A 21,797-nucleotide genomic window follows, 5' to 3' on the forward strand; every position below is an offset into this window, starting at 1 on the left:
ACTTTAAATGAATCCACAAAGAAGTACACATACTGTACTGTATGACACTCAAACATATCACATACACATCCAGTCAGTCCACTGCCCACACACACTAAACACAGACACATACACACAAATGATAATATGACACGTGATGTGAATCTTGTGTTCAATTTAGTTTAATTGGCAGGTTCAGTGAAGGTCAGCGTGACTCTCCCACCCTTCTTTTGTTTTCTGCTCGTCCATCTTTCAAACTGCAGCTCCATCATCACTTGCTTTATGTATTTCCCAGATGCTTTTCATTTCTCTTCCTCTCATCTCCTCTCTTCTCTCTTCCTCTCATCTCTTCCTCCTCCCTCTCTCTTTCTGCGGGTAATGCTCTCTTTGTCCTTGTAGCCTTTTGCGAGCATGGTTCCGGTGACAAACACACCAGCGTTTGATAAACATGTTGTCCTCTTTGTCTCTTTTTGTCTGCTTTTCGACCATCTATCATCACCATCTGTCCATTATTTATCCTTAAGTTGTCTGAGCTGCCACTCCTCCATTCATCCCTGACATACTGTCTCTCCATCTTTTGCTTCAAGTGTTGGCATTGTGAACATGAAGTCATGTCATGTCTGGAGGAAAGACTGTAAGTTGTTAATATTTGTATCAACAACATTTTTATTCTGATCTAACAAGGATCTAACAAGCTGTTGTTGGTGCATGAAATAGGATGTATAAGACGTGGTTGTTATGTGCCGTGCATGATTGTATACAGCTGTTGATAACAGTGTGGGAGTGCAGCTTGTGCACTAAATTCATACCTGCAGTTTGCACACCCACACACACGCAGGAGATTTGCGTTCATTCATCGACAGAAAGTGTTTTCTTGACATAGATGTGCATGTAAATATAAAACAAATAATAAAGAAAGAAAATCCTTTTTAATATATGATCAGTGTATAGTAACCTGTATATATGGGTGTATCCTGTTTACAAGTATCAATCCAAGTACCTAATATGCTCTCACTACCAGCAGGCATCAGAGGTGGCAGCTTATTGTTCGTCCTCCTCCTCCTCCTCCTCCTCCTCCTTCTCCTTCTCCCTGGGGTGCTTTCACCTCTGTGGTTGCTATGCTGCGAGGTGCTGGAGTGGATGATGTAATCTCCACTAATACTTTTGCCCACTGCAACCCCCCCACCCCCTACTCTCTGCACCCCAACTGCCTGCCTGCCTGCCTGCCTTTGCCATGTGAATCAATGATGTCATGTTAGGCTTGGGCACAGAGGATCAATGAGTGCCCCCTAGTGGGACGTCATGCTCAATTATGTCTTTGTCTGAGGCGAAGGTTCAAACACAGAGAAAAGAGGGGGGGGGGGGGGGGTAATAGGAACAGCACTGCCTGTAGTTCTGCAGTTTGTGTATCATGTGGGAAATGATGTGGCATCATTGTGTATGTGACCATGTTTGATCAGTGTTTGTGCAAAAGCCCTTCAGCTGTTTATCTCTGACTGTGTTACTGTATCGCTGTGTGCGTGTTGATGTGCGTGCTGCTGTGTACCTTCCTCTGTGTTGTTTGTCTAAAGGACATGCTATCATGATCTCCAGAGGCTCTGGGTAATCCAGAAAGGTCCTCAATACTCTGAATTGAACTGAATTGAATTCTATTATTGCTAAATGCAATCGGTGTGATAAATAGCATTGACATTTTCACACAAATACATGTCCAATTTGTTTGCTTTCTGTCTGTGATTGATGTAATTGTGAATGTGATTGTAGCTTTTATCCACTTAATAAGAGCTTTTACGTTTGCTTTATCTTGTAAACAAGTCAGGTGTCGACAGAGGACAAGGAAATATAGTTACTGACGTTGAATAAAAGATGTCGAGGAGATTGTTTTCAAATGTTTTCTGTTTATTTTCCTATATATATATTTTTATGTTCCTTATACGGAAAAATGCAGCTTGAGAAATTTAGTGTTAGTTCACCAAAAATTACTAAAAAATATACATTCCTCACTGACCTTTAGTGGGATGTGTCCACTTAGTTTGTTTGGTTTTGTTTGCAGAGGTTGTGAGATATCTTTCTCTGAGCTTTCTGCTGCGACACTAATACAATGGAGGTGAATGTAAGTTTGTTTGTGCAACTCACAGTAGGCCCTACTGAAAAACAACATTTTAAAGCACATCTTTTTCCAGAAAAAGTGTCCCTGTAACTCTGGATAATCCACTGCAGACAATGAGAACAATTTTCATAGGGACTACTTTTGATCGAAAACTGGTCACAGTGTGTTCAATGGATTATTCATTTAGGCGAACTACCCCTTAAAATTAAAATAAGTTCTTTTCATATCCTATTATGAGTACATTTCACACATAAAGATGATTATCCTGAAGATGATGATGATATTATCCTCAGACATTGATCATTTGTGAAGGCAGTGCTATTATGATGACTCATGACTAATGTGCCTCTTTATTCATGTCAGCAATCATTTTTAAACAGTGGGTCATGTTGAATTGAGTTGATTTTCCAAACTTGTCAGACTTTTTAGACCTGCAAATAAAAATGCATGACTTACATTTGAACTAAAACGGAAACTCCGATGAGTACTTGATGTCTCTCCAGCTATTTAACCGTAAGTCTGGTCTGTGTCTCCTGCAGCCTGGCCCAGGTATCGTGTGCTGCGGGCTCTGGACATCGGCCAGTACAACCTGGAGATCTCCAATTCTGAGCTGTCTGATGACTCTCTGTACGAGTGTCAGGCCACAGAGGCCGCCCTGCGCTCCAGGAGGGCCAAACTCAATGTACTCAGTAAGTGAACTGGCTTTTTTTCTTTTAACTTATACAAACATAAAGTTTGAAGAAAGGCCTGTTTCATTTTTTTATGTTGATACTTATGTCCTTGTGAGGAGCAGGTTTCCTTGAGTTGAGTACATGATCAATTTGGATCAACCCACTATAATGTGAACTTTTAAGGAACTAAGCCGTGTTTTAAGTATGAAGGTAATGCTTCTTGAGGAAATGTAATATATTTTGAATGGGTTCTAGTGGCATTAGAGGTGGAAGAAAACACTTAGGTTGAAGGCAGTCAAGCTCTTCTATTTGAAAATCACGTTGGACCGTATTTTGTGCATGTGTATGCATAGGTTTGTTTGTATGCATGAGGGCACATGTCTTTTTGAAAGCATGGATTTGTGTGTTTCCTCCAGTTCCCCCTGAGGACCCAGTGGTTGATGGATCCCCAGAGCTCCTCCTGAGGGCTGGAACTCCATACAACCTGACCTGTGTGACCCGCGGGGCTAAGCCTGCAGCACACATCCAGTGGACCAAGGATGGAGTCGCTGTGGAGGGGGCCTACCAGTCTACGGTGACTCACATACACCCATGCACAAATGCGGATGATAGCAAACACACATGTAAAATTAATGCAATATACGACACATAAAACCATGACGAGTTTATGGCACTAAAATGAGATCTGGATAATAAAATGACATGCCTACTAGTGGCTTTAAAAGAGTTTTTTTTTTTTTTTATCAACTTACAATCTGCTCCTCAATAACAGACACTCTCACTCTGTTTGTTTATATACTTTTTGCCGTGGGCACTGCAAAGGGTAATAACAGTATGTACACCTCAGGCCAGAAGACTTAGAGTGTTTGGAGTCTGATCAATACAGTATTTATTTTCAATAGTGGCAATAAAAGAGCACAAACATCACTAAATTGCATCACCGGTAACTAAAATCAGCTCTTCTCACTCTGAGAAAGCCTCAACTACTTTATTCGATGAAAGGCACAACTTGCAAACAAAATGCAAATAAAATATTGGCACTTCTGTATCATATTATCACCTTTAGTGACACAACTGCGTACTTTGACAAAGACGAGACACATTAAACTGAAATTTGACAACCCAAAATTTCCCCTGCCAGACTCAGCCAAAGAATAATGCCACAGTCAACAATGTAGACACAGTATGCTCATATGTTAAAGGAAAAGTGCAATGAGAAAAACAACATGACATCATAGTGACACAACTGTCCTTTATGATTTCATTAATTTATCATATTGTTTTATTTTTTGGGTTGCAGTATTTTGTTTCACTCATTCGCTGTTTAACATTTCAGTAGAATTTGTTTTGTTGAATAGTGTTTCTCTGCATTTAAGATATTTTTAAAGTTGAGTAAAAAAACAGTGAGGTTTGGAATGAAACTTGATAATACCTGCATGCTTAACTTGTACTTTTATTTGGTCATCAGTTTGAATCCCACTTGGGATAGATGTACTTTTATTGTTGAAGTATTTCAGTAAACTTAGTATTTACAAAAAGCCTACAATTCTTAACCAGACATTTATTTAAATCAAATAAATGATCTTGATGTCAGAAGATCAATCAGACCTTCATCAGCTCAATCTTGACCTAATCCAGTATGCCTAGTGTTTTCAATAACCTTGCGTCTGTCTACATGTGATGATGTGCATACAAAAACTATAACATATAAAACTCAGTGATACACTTTTTTCTCCCACATTCACACTATTCTCGGTCCTGTATATTCTCTTGCACACATGAAATTATGCCTGCAAGCACACGCGCACACCTACCCATAGACACACACTCACATATGCACACTCGTGGTTTTATATGCACACAGAAGCAGCAGCAGCAAACACTGACTCACACACCAAACACAGATGTTTTTACATCTCAAGCAGACAGTTTTATGCCCCCCCACACATGCTCATGCATACTACATGTTGCTCTTACATTACCATGTTACTGGGCATGCATTTACAGTATTTCACAAAAGTGAGCACATCCCTCACATTTTTGTAGATATTTGATTTTATCTTTTCATGTGACAACACTGAAGAAATGACACTTTGCTACAATGTAAAGTAGTGAGTGTGCAGCTTGCATAATAGTGTAAATTTGCTGTCCCCTCAAAATAACACATTACACAGCCATTAATGTCTAAACCACTGGTGAGTACTAAGTGAAAATGTCCAAATTGGGCCCAAAGTGTCAATATTTTGTTTGGCCACTATTATTTTTCAGCATTGCATAAACCCTCTTGGGCATGGAGTTCCAGAGCTTCACAGTCTTCAACAAACTGTTGTGCATCATCTTTAGAAGAGGTTTCTTTCTGGGACGACAGCTACGCAGACCAGTTTGATGCAGTGTGCAGTGTATGGTCTGAGCACTGACAGGCTGAACACCACCGCTTCAACCTCTGCAGTAGTGCTGGCAGCACTCAGACGTCCATTTCCCAAAGTCAACCTCTGGATATGACAATGAGTACTCAACTTCTTTGGTCGACCATGGCGAGGCCTGTTCTGAGTGGAACCGCTGTATGGTCTTGGCCACCATGCTGCAGCTCAATTTCAGGGTCTTGGCAATCTTATTATAGCCTAGGCCATCTTTATGCAACAATTCTTATTTTCAGAGAGCCATGAGGTGCCATGTTGAACTTCCAGTGACCAGTATGAGGGAGTGTGTTAGAGTGTTAGAGCGATAACACCAAACTGAACACACTTGCTCCCCATTCGCACCTGAGACCTTGTAACACTAACGAGTCACATGACACCAGGGAGAGAAAATGGCTAATTGGACATTAATGGCTGTAAATGTAAATGCTCCGTATAAGTCACCTTTCTAGTCTTTTCGACCACTCAAAGCGCTTTTACACTACATCCACACACTGAGCCTAAGTGCTCAAACAGAAACTAACATTCACACACATTCATACACTGGCGGAACAACCACCAGGGGCAAGTCAGGGTTCAGTATACAGGGATTGAACCGCCAACCTTCCGATTGACGGGCAACCCGCTTTATCTCCTGATATCCCCTGTGTGATGTGTTATTCTGAGAGGACAGCAAATTTACACTATTATTCAAGCTGTCATTTCTTCAGTGTTGTCACATGAAAAGACATAATCAAATATTAACAAAAATGTGACACTGACTTTCTTGACATATTTTGACAGAATCCAAAGAACTGGATTTTAAGGACGTATTGTGCAGAAAAAGATTTATAGCTTATGTTTTATGGCTACAACTAAGAATTATTTTCATTATTGATTCATCTATCAATTATTTTCCAATTAATAAAAAATCCCAAATTCCGAAAGCCCAAGATGACATCTTCAAATTGCTTCTCCTGTCTGACCAATTAACCAAAGTTCAAAAATATATTTAATCTACAATGATATAAACGTGAGAAAAGTAGCAAAATAACTGTTTAAACATTTTAACACTATGAGTATTCAACTCTCACTTTAAATGCAAAGTCCAGTGTCATTATAAAACTGAATTGCTTGCATTAATTATAAAGAACACTTTTACACAGGAAAATATCTTATTTAAACTGTCTTTAAATTCTCTTTGCACCTTTTCAGTTTCCAACTTCTCTTTTCCTTCTTGCATCATGTCTCAAAGTGCTATTTCATTTTTACCTCCAGATTGCTGTTTCTATATCCTTTTTTGCTATTTCGTTATCCCTCTTGGCTCCATTAGTAACCCTCCTGTGTCTCTCTTCTTTCTACACCCCTTCTTCTCTCTTATTTCTCCCATGATAATTCCCGTTCGCTCCTTTTTTGTCCTTTTTGTCCTTCCCCATCCACCATGTTCCGCCTTTGATCTTTCTCTGTTGGCACCCCTCCATAAATTCTACCCATCCTCTTCCACCCACAACCCTATTCTCCACTCAATCCTGATTTCTTCCCAATCAACAGGAAGTGCTACCAGACAGGAAGAGGGTGACGACCAGGAGCTACCTGCCCATCACACCAGCTGACACTGACAGCAATAGCAACTTCACCTGTGTGGCCAGCAACCCGGCGGTGCCAATGGGCAAACGAGCCACTGTTACCCTCAACGTCCACCGTAGGTTGCCCTTCTTCTTAGTCAGAATGTAAATGTGCATAGGTGGGGCTCAGATGACTGGGGCCAAGCTTTGTGTATAGACAATGCAAAAACACATTATTATTTTAATTAGCTGCCAGCACTTGTCAGCTTGAAGTAATTATTAGCATAAGACATATATGCTGTGTATATGAATTTATAGCCACTATTTTTCATCTCAAACTTGGTCTGGTTCCAGGTTTGATTTAGCTACTTGCAATATTTTGGCACCATCTTTGGGGCCAGTCATTTTCTCCTACTGCAGTTCAGCATGCTGATTTCTTTTCAACATTTGGAAAACCTGAAACATTTTGCGTTTAAAAGGATTTCAGTTGTGTCCCTGAAGAAAAAAGGAATGATTGCTCACAAGGAAACTGTAGTTTGAATTTTCAATCAAGAAGATTGATGTGTTTTTCCAACCCAATGTAGTTAGTAATTACTGGAAGAACAGCAGCAGTAACAGTAGATGTAGAACCAGTGCTGTTAGTACAGATGGCTGTAGAGAAGTGAGGTTATGGAACACCAGATTTTATTGGGAAATGTATTGTGTATAGAATATAAACAATCCTTATGCTGCTTGGTGCAGCACAACATTCATTCACATAATCATTCAGTTTCTCTCTTGTGCATTGAATATGTATATTTCCTTCTGTAGACCCTCCTATGGTGACCCTGTCCATTGAGCCTCGCTCTGTCCTGGAGGGTGAGAGAGTCACCTTCACCTGCCAGGCCACTGCCAACCCTCCCATAATGGGCTACAGGTTTGGATTAAAGTGTACACTTTTTACTTTAATATCTAAACATGCTGTACTACCTATCTAACAAACATTAGGTTATTGCTCACTTTGACAGCATTGTTGCAACTTAATATCCAGTTTAGGATGTGACTTTATGATGGTGGTCAGTGTTTTTTAGGGATGGTGTTTCATTTGATAAATGCGCAGTCCAAGATCAGGAGCCACACTGCAATTCTGTTTAGTGCCAATAGATTTTCTTTCATTTATTCCAATCTTCTTGTGCCTACCATCTAGGGGTGATCCTGAATTGTAATTTCTGCTTGCAGGACAGAATTGGTGAAAGTATTGAACATTTGTACAATTAAACGCTGACTTTTATCTTTTGTGACAGCACTGAAGCATTGAAATTGCTAAATGCTGGACTTAAACATGGTGGTTTTAATCTGCGGTTTGAGAGTCCACCAGAGGGTCCCAGCTGTGGGAGCACTGCCAGGCACTTAGGCACTAAGCCTATTGAGTGTAGATTAGAATGTCATCTAATGGCAGATGTACAATATGGTTATATGATTTTGAGCTAGATATCTGGCAAGATCCAGTATGAATAAAAAAATTTATTTTTTTATATTGCAATCATTCCCTCAGGTTTTGACATCAAGTATTTTTAAATGCTAGTTTGATAGCTTTAAAGGGGCTATATGTTATTTTTCAATTACATCAATTAACAATAAATCACTTTTTTACTGCCTCTTTGTCAATGGGCTGTAATCTCACAGAGAAATGAACCACAGGCCTCTCTTCTAGGAATGGGGTTAGGTTCTCTGCATGCGTACTCCTGAGCCTCTTGCCGACTGCAGCTACAACACCGCAGCTAACAAAATGCAGTCCACTAACACCATAAAACAACCGGCTCCCACCACAACATAAACTCTAACACAAACTCCACATAAAAAACAACAATATAGTTTTATGTCAGCTAAATGAATAAATGTAAATGTAATATGCTGAAGCCTGTCAGGCCAAACTAGAATCAAAACGATGTTGGGTGAAAACACAGTCAGCATCCGAAAAGCTTGAGTCACGGAGAGACCTCGCTTTGTTTTGTAACCGACAAAACCGTTACAGATTTGGCATTCATCCTGTTTGAAAGGTAAACTAACCTTACTGAAAAGCGTATGAAATATATTGCGATTTTGTTCTTTAGTTAGATAGTTAAATATTGTTAGCTTGCCGGCTTATAGCGAGCACTTGCTAACATTATCTGGTGCAAAATACTAAAGTTTGAGGACTTTCACATTACTTCACCAGCTAATGCAACCCATATGACTATCTTGTGTACCATAACTATTATGTCAAAGTGTTGATTTAGCCTGTAAGAAATGATGATGGTACAAAGCAAATGTGGAGTGATTTGTTTTTACTAGCTTATAGTGAGGCAGGCAGGTGAAGCCAGCTAACGCATCATTAGCATAGCACGTTCAATTTAGATTTATTGTTATTTTACATTACACTGCATCTTCACCCGTCTCAGTTGCTGAAACTTACCTGACCAACAACACAGTGGAAGACCCATCCACTACAGTAATGTTACTTACTGCAGTCTTACAGTTATAAAGTGTGGCAACAATCTAATTTATAACATTCAGTTTAGCTCACTAACCGTTTCGTTATCATCCAATACATTTAGCTGTGCTCACATTGCTGAGCCTCTGGGGAAAGAAACACAAATAGCTAGGAACAGTCAAGCTAACGCTGATGTATCACGTCAGCTAAATGCAGTAAATGTAACTTTATCATGTAATGAGTGTGGATTAAGTTTACCTCAAGCTGATAAAAATATTACTGCAGTGGTAGTTTGTCTGAGGTTATGGCATGCTGTGTGAAGCTGTCTCCCGGTGAGTCTATGTGTATCGGACTTTGCTCGCTCATGAGTTTGGGCATGCATACTAGCCACACCAGGTTGCAATGTAAAAAACACACCGCTAGTGGCTGCTGAAAACTACATTAATTTTTAATTGATAATAAAAAAAAAACACCCATTGTCTACTACTGTAGTAATTTAACATTTGGGTCAGCACCCAAAAATGATAAAAACCCATGGTGCTTTTGAGATGTTCTGCTGACAAATTGGCATAACAATGATTTGTTAAATGCTGATGTGTTTCTCTGTCAGGTGGGCAAAAGGTGGCGTGCTGCTGGAGGGGGCCAGAGAAAGTGTGTTTGTCACCACAGCAGATCACTCCTTCTTCACCGAACCCGTGTCCTGTCAGGTTTATAACGCTGTGGGAAACACCAACGTCAGCATCCTGGTGGACGTGCACTGTGAGTAGCACTCCTGAGCTGAGTGGGATAATATGCATGTGTTCTAGTAGCTATATTTGTAAGTGTTTGTTTGAAGAGCCACCTGCATTTATTTTGTTGCTACACAGTATGCATGTTTTGCACAGAATAAATCTGCAACAGACTGTTTCTGTTTAATCTGTTCTCCCAATTCTGTCCAATTAAATCCAACAAAGCTATATGGCATTTGGTAAAGCCTATACATAAACAGAGTAAAGTAAAGAATGAATATGTATATGTAAGACTCCTGTCTCCACTTTTCTGTTTCAGTTTCATTCATTCTTTCATAGATTTTTAGCCACTTGATGATCACCAAGTTTATATTTCATATAAATGTGTCTATGTACTGGATTTGTCAATTATCTTACGCTCTTTAAGTTGGCCCAATACTGGTGGTGGAGCCCAGGCCAGTTACGGTAGATGTGGACTCTGACGTCAGTCTGAACTGCAAGTGGTCTGGCAACCCCCCTCTCACCCTCACCTGGACCAAGAAGGGCTCCAACATGGTGAGAACAAACCATCAAACCTGCTCCTGAGCTTTGACTGCAAACCCTAACCTTTCTGTTTACATTTTTGTTTCACTAAAATGTCATTTATTTCAATTTAAAGAAGAAGAAAGAGAAAGTCAGAACAAAACAATATTGTGGTAAATCCTCCAGAAAACCCCAAATCCAACCTATATTTATGTCCAAGACCTAGACTTCAAAAATGTTTGCTCAGTTGTTAAGCAGATGATTTGAAGTGAGACTGTGACTTCATATTTTGAATCTTTAATTCATGCCTAACAAGTTAAGAAAAGCTCCTGGAAAAAAACTAATGGAGCCTGCTGAGTAAATCAACATGTTTTATGAATTAAATATAGATCTCCCTCCCTCCCTCCCTCTTTCTCTCTCTCCCTCTCCCTCTCTCTCCTCATCTGTCTGTCTCCACCCAAATCTACTATCCTACTTGTGTGTATGTGTCCAGGTGCTCAGCAACAACAACCAGCTGTATCTGAAGTCAGTGAGCCAGGCCGATGCAGGCCAATATGTCTGCAAGGCCATTGTGCCCCGGATTGGAGTGGGAGAGACTGAGGTTACACTCACTGTCAACGGTCAGTTACTATCCAATTACTCTGCTATTAATAACAGTGCTGATATTAAATTAAAATGTGTAGAACAGATCTTCCTACGCACAGCAAAGCCCTGCTTCTCTGTCAAACTTAGAAGATGAATAGTGAAACCATATGGGCCTTCATGATGTGTTTGTTTAATCTAGAATCATCCTATACATCATGCATGTGTCTGTATCTTTCTGACAGCTGAAGCTTGGGCCTACTATTTCTGCTGACCCGGCCTTATTCATTCGAGCCCAAGCCTGACACAAACCCAACAGCTAATTTTTCAGACCTAGACAGGCCCAAAGCCAATATTTCAATGTCAAAACTCACTGCCAGAGAGACCGGCAATTACTTAATAAATCAAAACTGATTCACCAAGAACACAATGACAAAAAGGCAGTTCGCAAATGCTCCTTAAATCTTCACCTACTGACAAAGTGCGCGGTCAAACCAAAAGGGTAGACAGTAACATTCATTGGCACGTCCTAACAAAATATGTGCTCCTGAAAGTTTTATAAGCTTGTCATTACCTTCACCTTGTTAACACAGTTAATTCAAAGGATTCAAAGGAAAGTATTTGCACCATCCACTCCTTTCTCACAACTGACTGCAAACCATAATGCAATGCTTTGGTGAAGCCTTTAATGGATGATGTAACAACAGTAATATGATCACTTCCTCTCTTTTTGGGTTCTCAAGCTGCCTTTATACATAACTTGACACAAGAGGTTTACCACAGTCCTGTCGCAGATACTTACATCATACATTTTGATTTATAGTTCAGGGTCAGACATAGTACACAATCAGGCCATGTTGTGTGAATAACATTCCCCACAGTAATTGTGTTTACTGTCCTTCATGATACATATAAATAAATATATACAGAATATAACACCAGGTAACTTTTATTTCGCCATGATCCATTACTGAATAGGAGACGACTGCTGATCAATTGCTGTGTTATTGTGTGTTATGTGTTATGAAAGTTATTTCACTCATTAAAATGGCCGAGAATATTGAGGAGGTTTCCAGTGGAGATGTGTTTGCTAGATATGTTACAGAAAAGCAGCAGTCTTTCTTCAGCTTCTTCATGGTATCTCTGCTGCTGCCATAATCCCATCATTTAGTTACATTTTTGAGGAGGTAGCTGCAGCGTAGCTTAAGGTGTAGCTCCGAAGAATAAATCCACCTTCACGGTTAATATTGCAAGATGATTTAGGGCGTGAATTCCAGCATCGATGTTCACCTAAGTCAAACTCCACTCCAAGGCACCTTTAATATATAATATTAATATTAATAATATTTTAAATCATATTATAAAGGTTGGTGTGACCAGGTCCTATTTTGTTCCAGTCATTTCAGAGTGACTGACTTACCTGCTGACTTAGCTGCCATAGCTGTTGCTAGAAGCAACTTTGTCAAGTCGATCACAGAAGGAGATGTCCTCATTGAAGTTGACAACAACCTGTATGGTTGTGTCGATTCCATCCACGGTTATCACCTTTTTCTTTGAATGGATTCTAGCTCTGTCATGAAGATGGCGTCTATGTAATCAAAGCTCTGATTGGCTTGATTGACTGGATTGATTTAGAGGTTTGGAACCAGGCAATCACACTGTCAAATATGTGTAAAATCTTCTCACTGATGGTCACTAACACTTCCTCCAACATAATAGGTCTTCCCACTTTCAACCTGCCAGCCCTCATTAATACTTCCACTGCTCATAGAGCAATTACCATAGCACAAAATCCCAGCCACCCTCTGAGCTCATGCTTCACCCTTCTCCCATCTGGATGTAGATACAGACAGCTGTTCTACAAAAAGGCACGCTTTGGAAAAACTTTTGTACCCTGAGCTAGAAGAGCGTTAAACTCACAGACATATTAATGATGTCACTCCTGTGTTATGTGTATGTGTACATTGTCTGTATATGTGTACTATATGTAGTTTGTGTGTAGAATCCATGTTGAAGGTGCTCTTTGTACAGACTGTAAAAACAAATGTCCTCCACTGAGGACAATAAAGAATGCCTGGTTACGGTTTTTCTAGTAAGGGTTAATGTAGAAATGACTTGTTGATATGATGCAAGTTAAAATTAATGCTTGTGTACTTCTCAGACCTGTTATAGTAATCCTCTTGTCCATCTCTCTCTCTCGTCCTGCCTCACTGGCTCAGGCCCCCCCATCATCTCCAGTGATCCAGTCCAGTACGCGGTCAGAGGAGAGAGAGGCGAGATCAAGTGTTACATCGCGAGCACCCCCCCACCTGATAAGATTGTAAGTCCATCCTTGGAAGTTGTAATCTGCTGCAGAGGTGCTTGACCTTTTCAGATAGCATCTGCCTCAAATAGAATCCTGATCACAACAGCTCCTTGTCCACCCTGAAAACAAAAATGGCTTTTACTTCCTCCCTTCAGTTTGTGTTTCTAGCTAAACAATTGGTACAAGGGGCTTTGTTCTCCAACTCTGTCAGGAGTATGTTGAGAACGATCTTCCTCTGTGGTGGAAGGTGTGACTCATCAAAAACAGCTGCGGTAGTGTTTGGTTGAAATGAAAGAGGAGACACATAGTGCTGTATGCATGTTCCAGTGCAGAAAGTGTTGGAGGGCTGTGACATCACAGGGATGAAAGCAAAATGCACGTCATATAACACTAAACACCAGTGGAAAAACACTGAGCTGCCTCACACAGCTCTCCTCTCCCTTCCAAACGCAAGCTACGCTCCAGGCAGTCAATGGACATAAAGTTTACTGTGATGTAGAGACAGAGCTCAGTTAAAACTTTATGGATGAAAGATACATTTGTTACAGATTAATAACTCACCAGTCTGAAACTCTCGCTCCAGTCCATGTTGCTAAGCTGGTCGGCAACATGTACAGCTGAACCGAAGTCGGCTTCTCATTGACCCGCCCTTCTTTGCTTCTGATTGGCTATTAGTCCTTAACTAGGAACCACGCATGTGCAACTCTCTACAAAGATCATTTAGAGACAAGATGTATCACTCTATAGCTAAAATGAAGCGTTCAACACAGGGTGAAAAGAGGAGCTGCAGCAATGTGCAGTATGACAAAAAATGGTGTTTTTAGAAAATTAAACCATGTAAACGTGTTCTGGTACAACCCCTAAATATTTTGAACCTGAAAATGAGCATAATACCACCTCTTTAAAGTATTTTATAACTGGTTAATAGTCTATGGTGAGTGCATTAAATGATATTTTTTGAAATATGGAAATAATAAAAATATATGGTCATATTGGAGATCCCATATCCAATTAATCACCAATATATGGTCAACTTATCTGTGATGCAGCAAATCCCATGTTTTTGGAATTTCCTTTGTTTGCAGACCAACAGACAGTACTAAAAACATAGCCTTCTAGCTAACAGCATTGCAACCTTCATTTTAAGACGTACCCAGCATCCTTTTTAGTTATACTGACATGGCTTTTTTTTCTTCTTTTACAAGCCTGTAAGACACTCAGGTCTTAGTGACTGATTAGTTTTAACGGCACATGGTGTACAAATGTTACAACTGACTCAGCTTCAACATTTACAGGCACCCCCTGAGGTACAAGTCCCCCTGGTTGGGAATCACTATTGTAACACATGTCAACTTTCCAAGTCATATTCACTTTCTGCCCTGGAGAAAATCACATTTCTGACCTTCAAAGCCAGTCAGCAGTGTTTCGTAACCTTTTTGACTTACGAGCCTTTATAACAAGCTATGTCTACTTGAGACTTCTTGGGTCAGTGGATTGTGACCAATTCTTTTTTCTCATATTGTTTTTTTTTTATTAAATATAAAAGCCAAAAGAGGTAAAATTGTCCGGTGACTCACATGAAAGAAATTAAAAATTAGAAGGAGAAAAAAGTAAGAAATAGTGTAGTGTAGTGTAGCAGAAATATGTTTTTCTGCTGTACTATCCTGGTAATCCCCTCGTGATGTTTTTGACCCCTTGGTGTATTCCCACCCACTGGCTGTGAACCGCTATTCAAGAGATTTGTGTGAAAGATTTAAATCCTGTATCAGTGAGTAATGATTTTTCTCTCTTAACAATTCATATCAAGTTGCACCTAATGAGGCATTAAAGGTGCTCCTCTGAGCCTTTGATCTATCGTTGTGAATGCTTAACAAATTTTCCCCTTTGTCTAAAATTTCTACAAAAAGTGCTATAAGAATAAAACCAAAATTTACTATAATCCCTTACAATACCACTTATTATGGTGGCTTTAAGACCAGGTAGTAACATTTAATTACCGTAGTTATGGTCATCCATACAATCTTGATTTTAGTGTCAGTTGGCCCCACCAGCCAAAAGCGTTCCAATTCAGTGATCCCTTAAAAGGGGTAACCATCTTTTCTTTATAGCAAAGTGTTCACACAGATTGCTTTACCAGCAAACTGTAATGGAATATCCTCCTGAATGTGCGGTAATTGCATGCTGTTTTTTCACTGCTGCCTTTTCTTAAAGTCGCTGAGTGCAAAACTTGATCCAACTACAGTTTAATATAAAGTGTCTGTGCATTATATACATTACAAAATGAGTGGTATATTATGTGATATAAACCTTAGAAAGGGAAATATCAGAATGGTCACAAATCGCAAAAAGAAGCCAGAAAATGGAAATAAATCCCGTAATGGCATTTGAGTTTGAAGGCTGGAATGAGTGAGAGAGAGTGTCGAGCTGAAACAGATTGAAATGTGAGGGAGAGAGATGGAGGGAGAGTAAAATTCTGTACCTTTCAGCGTCAATTATCCAATTGTGCAGTGCCGACATGACAGAAATCAGAGCTTTTAGGAAGCTTCAGCCCTCTGCTGCACTGGCAGAGAGCTCAGAGCGTATAATGTGATACGACATTATAGTCTCGGCTTAAAACAGAGACACAAGGACTTATAAAATATGGAGTATGATACTGTATGTGTGTGTGTCTGTGTGTGTAAAAGAGGCAGTGAGAAATTGAGAAATAGAGACAGAAATACAGACAGTGGTGGCGCACAACTACATTATTGTGAGAAAAAGCGATAAAGAAAGAAAGTGAGGGATTTTGAGAGGCCGACTGTGGGGACAGAAAAGCCGCATTATGTAAGCCGACCATTTGAGGCTTTTTTAAATTTCTCCCTCATCCACTCTTGATCACATTCTCTTTTTTCATTTTTTTTCAAACCAGGTTAAAAGGTACATTAGCCCAACATATGACTCTATGTATATTTGATATCACCATGCTCCATATTTAATACCTCCAAATTTTGGTGTCAGCTGGTTTTAAGTAGAAACACCTGCTTGAGCTTTTATCGCTCATGTACACTTGCTGCAATCTGTATATGTGTGTGTGTGTGTGTTCTGATTTATTTGTGAGGAATTTATTTCTTTCCCAGCCTGAAAAGTTGCTGCACACATTTTAATTAGGCATATACTGCACCAGGAGAAAAAATAGTACCATACCAAGGTGTGAGAATATAATTTGTTTTGCTTAAAATATATTTCCTGCCCAGACTCGCTTTACTCTCTCTTAACCTTTCTCAACAGCAGCCCATCTGTTTGCTGAATGTTTACTTGTGATTATGTGTTTGTGTGTGTGTGTTTGTGTCTGTATGTGAGTCTATCGTGGTTAATACAACATAAGATAAGATAAAGTGAAATTAGCATTATTGATCCCTGCGGGGGTGAGTGCAACAGTAAAGAGTGGAGTTAAAAATCTAACAAATTAAACATATTGGATTTTCATCACACTAATACAGAGCTCCCATCGGCTTGAAGGACTTTTACTGCTGTGTTGATTATGAACAGATTTATAGATTTACAAGTGTGTTAGTGTACAGATGTATCAAGACTTTGATCTTAACTTAATCCTAAATTGACGTACACCTGCTTTACCATTTTAATTCAATCCTTTTTAAGTGGCAGATCACACAGAGTGAGACTGAGAGCGTGTTTTGCCTGCAAAGTGCCTACTAGTGGCCTGTAACCATTGATCACATATATGTGATTTAATGGTAAAATAATGACAAAACTTTCATACCCCTTTAAACACATTTAAAGACGGCTTTACAACACACAAAAGAGATCACAGTATAATAAAAAAAAACATAACAGCATGTCAAAAAGAATATCAAGGCTATAACTTGTAAAAATCTATCATTAAATGTATAGGTAAAACATAGATAAAAAGAAGAAATTAATAAAAGACAAAAAAGAAAAAACTACAAATACACTTTGGCTGGAGATTTAAAAGTTGATACCAATTTGGTTAACCTGAGATATTTGGCAGGGCGTTCCGACCACTCTTGGTAATCAGGTGAGTTGAGGGAAAATTCCTGGATCCCTGTATGAGGATCTCAGACTACACCGGGGCTCATTAGGGATTAACACACCTAAATACATACAGTGTGGAGCAGCTCTACTTAATATAGGTGGATAGTTCCATCCTCCTTTCTATTTTTTTGTCAAGTAACCGAAACAACATGTTTGTCATCCCTGTGACGTTTTACTCAGCAACTGCTTAGACCAGTACCCGCTGTTGATTCAGGAAGAATCTATAAACTAGCTAAAGCTTCTAAAATGTGTGTTTCAGGTCTGGGCGTGGAAGGAGAATGTGTGGGAGAAAGAGAAGGGCACCCTGATGGAGAGGTATACTGTGGAGCAGAGTAAACCTCCGTCCCAGGGCGGGGCCGTCCTCTCCACCCTCACCATAAATAATGTCATGGAGTCAGACTTCCACTCACCCTACAACTGCACCGCCTGGAACTCCTTCGGACCCGGCACCATGATCATCACCCTGGAGGAGAAGGGTATGGAAAAACAAGAAAGGGAGAGATTGTGGGTGTCAGCTGAGTATGACAATCATCGTTAGCTACACAGTTAATGAGTGCATTTTATAGTGTTTATCACCATAAATGCAGGTCAAGATAGATCAAGTCCAGCTGAGCACTTGCTTATGTAGTATCATTAACCATCATCATGCCATCAGTTGTTGCTCCACTTTAAGTAGCAAATTAGTTGACAACTTTAAAGTGTTTATTGCAAATGATATTAGCCACAAAACCTGTCATAGTGTACCTAAGGGTTTTGTAAATGAAAGGTACCATGTGAAGTTGTTCACCATTAATGACGCTGTTGAGCAATGTTTTGATAGGTGGGTCCATGGATTGTTTGTATGTTACGTTCTATGAATGGATGTATTATGAGAACTGGACACAGGACTCCGAGATTGATCCCATCCACTCTAATAGAAGTTTCTCACCCAGAGCAACTTCTCCTGGTTTGCTTTGTTGTGCATTGTTTTCATGCACATGAAAAAGTCTTTTCTTGGCTCTGAGGAAGATTACACTCATAGATCTACATGGTTTAATAATTCATAATACATAGACTGATAATTGTCTATTTGCCTTTTGGGTTGTGCTTTCAACAGTTTCACAGACTTTTATAATGGCAGTCCATGAGGAAAATGCTGATGTTTGTTGCAGTACCGCTGTTGGCTAGTGGGACACATTTTAAGCAAGGCTGACTCACCACACGGCAGTCAGCTCACTTAATACATCTCCATGGTTACACCTGCATATCGATTTGGTGGCAGTAAAGACCCTTAAAAGGTAGCATTGTGTCAGGAGAAGAAGAAGCCCGCCCATGCAAAGAAAAGCCTGTTTTTAAAACATTAAAGTCTTTGCAAATATTCTGAAAGGCAGGAAACACAGTTAACCTGTTTGTTAGACCTTGAAGTACACACACGAGCACATGGTCAACACAATACACAGTCTTCTACTGCAATATGACAGCAAAAGGCCAGGAAGAGCCAGCTCACATTGATGTAAACAATGCAGGTTTCTGAATATATTTTCGAAATTGGCTTTGCTAAAGGAAGGAAATGTATTCATCACTTTTGTTAAGCTTTAAGAATAGACATAATGTATTTAGACTGTAAACAAAAGTGTATCTGCAATGTCCCTGATTAGCTTTTTACTCTGCCGCTGCATGTGCAGACTTGTACATGACAGCAGATTATATGAGATATTCGTTTTTAGCTTAGATAATTGCACATTTCAAATTTGGTTCGGTCAGAAACTTAGTCTGAATATTGTGGTCTGTTTTGTATTGACGGTTTATTATAGCAGAGTTTCATAAAGACAGTTTTTCAATGACAATTGTCTTTATGAAACTCTGATAATGCTGAAAGGTCAATAAACGAAACTAAACTAACTAAAATTAAGGTGCCCTTCTCTCTCTTACAAACTGAAGTGCCCTTGAGCCAGATTATCACGCATTGGCCTCAGCAGGAGGACAGACGAGAGATAGTGTTTTAAGTCCGTTCAAGATGGTTCCACGTTTTGTTTTGAGAACTTAGTGTGTCACATTAGATTGAGAAAATTATTTCTTCATGCTCAGTCAGTCTTATCTGGCTCTTATTCTTTCAGCTGTCAGCTTCCGCAGGCTTTAGAAAATCTACCAAAACATCTTTGAGAGAGAGAGAGAGAGAGAGCGTGGATTTGTCCTCACATGTTCACTAACAGCATTTTTATCCCATGTCGGACTTGCTTATCAACATAACCAGCCCTCAGAGATCCAATATTAAGCTACTGTGGGACACAACAGGATTTATGCTTCAACGACACAACATCCGTGCAGTTTTCTGTAACAATGAGGCAGCAGCTGTCCCTCAACCCCGACCCTTTTCTGCTTGTGTTTGTTTCAGATATTGTTCCAGTGGGAATTATCGCCGGTGGTACGGTGGGCTCCTCCATTCTGCTGCTTATGTTTCTACTGGCTCTCGCCTTCTTCCTGTACCGCCAACGCAAAGGCAGTGAGTGTACACGGTGGTCCTCTAATTTGTGTGTGTGTGTAGGTCCATGCACACTCACATACTGCCTGTGTCTATCATTCTTTATTTTAGCCACTCTCCCTATCTGTCGTTCTGCCTCTCCATATTTGAAGAAAGGAACACACGGAACACGTATAGCATTTTATTCAAATGAGATTAATGAATATTCATATAATATGGCAAACTGCCTTAAAACGCCTACTCTACGTTTCCCTTTTCATTCTACTGACATGGAATTGTATTATAATAAATTGTATTTCTTTGCCACTCGTACACTAGATAGAGTACATATATAATAGAGCAAGAAACAGCAGCATTTAAAGGGGAATAATATTTAAAATTCTGAAATCCTATATGTTATTTCTACAGCCTAGAGCAATCCAATTATCATTTATGAACACAAACCACATTTCCTCGAACCAGAGCAAAGAACATGTGGTGTCTTTAAGTTGTTTAATTTTGAGCTGTGACATAGCAAATAAAGAATTGGGAAAGACAATGAAGGTGACTGGCAGGGTCCCCAGAGGGATTTTCCAGGGATAAGAGTATGTATTCTGGTTCAGAGCTGATAACACCATTACAGAGAAGATATCGTTTGGAAGTAGAAACTCAAACAAACTCTCAGATAAATTTGTTCTTTCATTTGTTGTATGATGCAGCTTAAGACTTCAAAGATTAAAATCTTTACTTTAAAGATTTCTGCATTTGGAAGCGAGTTGTTCATGTTGACAAATATTGACTCGGGATAGTGCTAGGGATATATCAATTAAAATGAGTAGTATTATCATTTCAGGGTGCACAAGGCAATGTTTTTCATAGGAATGTGACAGATTTATGGCCCAAACCAATTTTAGCTGTGATAAAGACCACTGTCCAATCCCACCTAACTAACCTAATGTAATGTGACAGCACTCAATTCAAACGTGCCACAATGGAAGTGTTACGGAAATATTTTTTAAATATTTTTTTCTGTTGCATCAAGTATTTCACCAGAGCCGAAACAAAAAATGTAAGAGAAAACTACAGTGAACATTACTGAAACCTTCTAAGTATTTCATTATGGCATTTGAGACAAAATAGCTTGTACACAAAGACCAACACAAAGAGTGTGGATTTTTAGATGTAATTATAAAATCTCTAATTTTTTCAGGTTCTGTAAGTTTTTGTTTGTAGAAAAATAAGACAATCACACAGTGTCTTTTTCAAATCGCCGCTTGGAGTCTCTCAATCAGTACAGAAGGGGCTTTAAACTACGTCAAATTTCAGTCCAAGTTGAGAGCGTGCATTAAAAAAAAGCATCATCAACAATCCTTCCGACAGAAAGACCTGCTACAAATTGTTTATCTTTATTTTCAACTTTTCTAAGGAGACATTTGTACAAAAGGGACGTGCAGTTTCCTGGTGAATTCTATTCATTGTCACCTCTTTCTGCATTTTGAAGCTGCCAGCCTGCCGAATTGCTAAATGCGCCATTATGAACTTAGAGAAACAAAAGAAACAAAGCAAATTGTGTAGACAAGTTAAAAGAACAGCACTGAACAGATTAAAGTGTTGTTGCTTTTTTTCCTTTTTTAAGACAGACTGTGAAATAAATCAATGTATCTTGACATTGACCCAGAATATGACCAGAGGTTGTGTTTTTCTTCCAGGTCGCCGAGGTGTCACCCTCGGTAAACCAGACATCAAGGTGGAGACAGTCAACAAAGAGACCCACAGCCTGGAGGAGGAGGCGGCCGACGTCTCCACGGCAACCCGGATGGTCAAGGCCATGTACTCTGTGAGTAGACACCCATCTGAGTCACTGGGGGGCTGTGGAGAGGAGGTGTATGGGACAATGGCCTTAAATATACAGATACACCGACACAAAGGGCGACATGGCAGGAGAGGCAGGCACATACACATACACGTACACGCACACGCACGTGCACAAGCGT

At 39.6% G+C, this 21,797-nt stretch overlaps 1 protein-coding gene across 2 annotated transcripts in view; it reads left to right on the plus strand.

Moving 5' to 3' along the window:
• Positions 1-21,797, plus strand: part of kirrel1b (kirre like nephrin family adhesion molecule 1b) — an 80,492-nt gene that overhangs the window by 50,275 nt on the left and 8,420 nt on the right. For both annotated transcript variants that reach the window (XM_038717398.1, XM_038717400.1), the window contains exons 3-13: positions 2,629-2,778; positions 3,177-3,334; positions 6,708-6,858; positions 7,532-7,637; positions 9,784-9,932; positions 10,329-10,456; positions 10,917-11,043; positions 13,225-13,325; positions 17,623-17,839; positions 19,738-19,845; positions 21,513-21,640. In XM_038717398.1, the coding sequence (XP_038573326.1) occupies positions 2,629-2,778; positions 3,177-3,334; positions 6,708-6,858; positions 7,532-7,637; positions 9,784-9,932; positions 10,329-10,456; positions 10,917-11,043; positions 13,225-13,325; positions 17,623-17,839; positions 19,738-19,845; positions 21,513-21,640 (1,523 nt within the window). The remainder of the gene's footprint in view (positions 1-2,628; positions 2,779-3,176; positions 3,335-6,707; positions 6,859-7,531; positions 7,638-9,783; positions 9,933-10,328; positions 10,457-10,916; positions 11,044-13,224; positions 13,326-17,622; positions 17,840-19,737; positions 19,846-21,512; positions 21,641-21,797) is intronic.

This window comes from Micropterus salmoides, unplaced genomic scaffold (assembly GCF_014851395.1).
Source record: "Micropterus salmoides isolate LMB-PRFRI ecotype aquatic unplaced genomic scaffold, ASM1485139v1 Ms_hic_scaffold_14, whole genome shotgun sequence".
NCBI classification, from domain to species: Eukaryota; Metazoa; Chordata; class Actinopteri; order Centrarchiformes; family Centrarchidae; genus Micropterus; species Micropterus salmoides.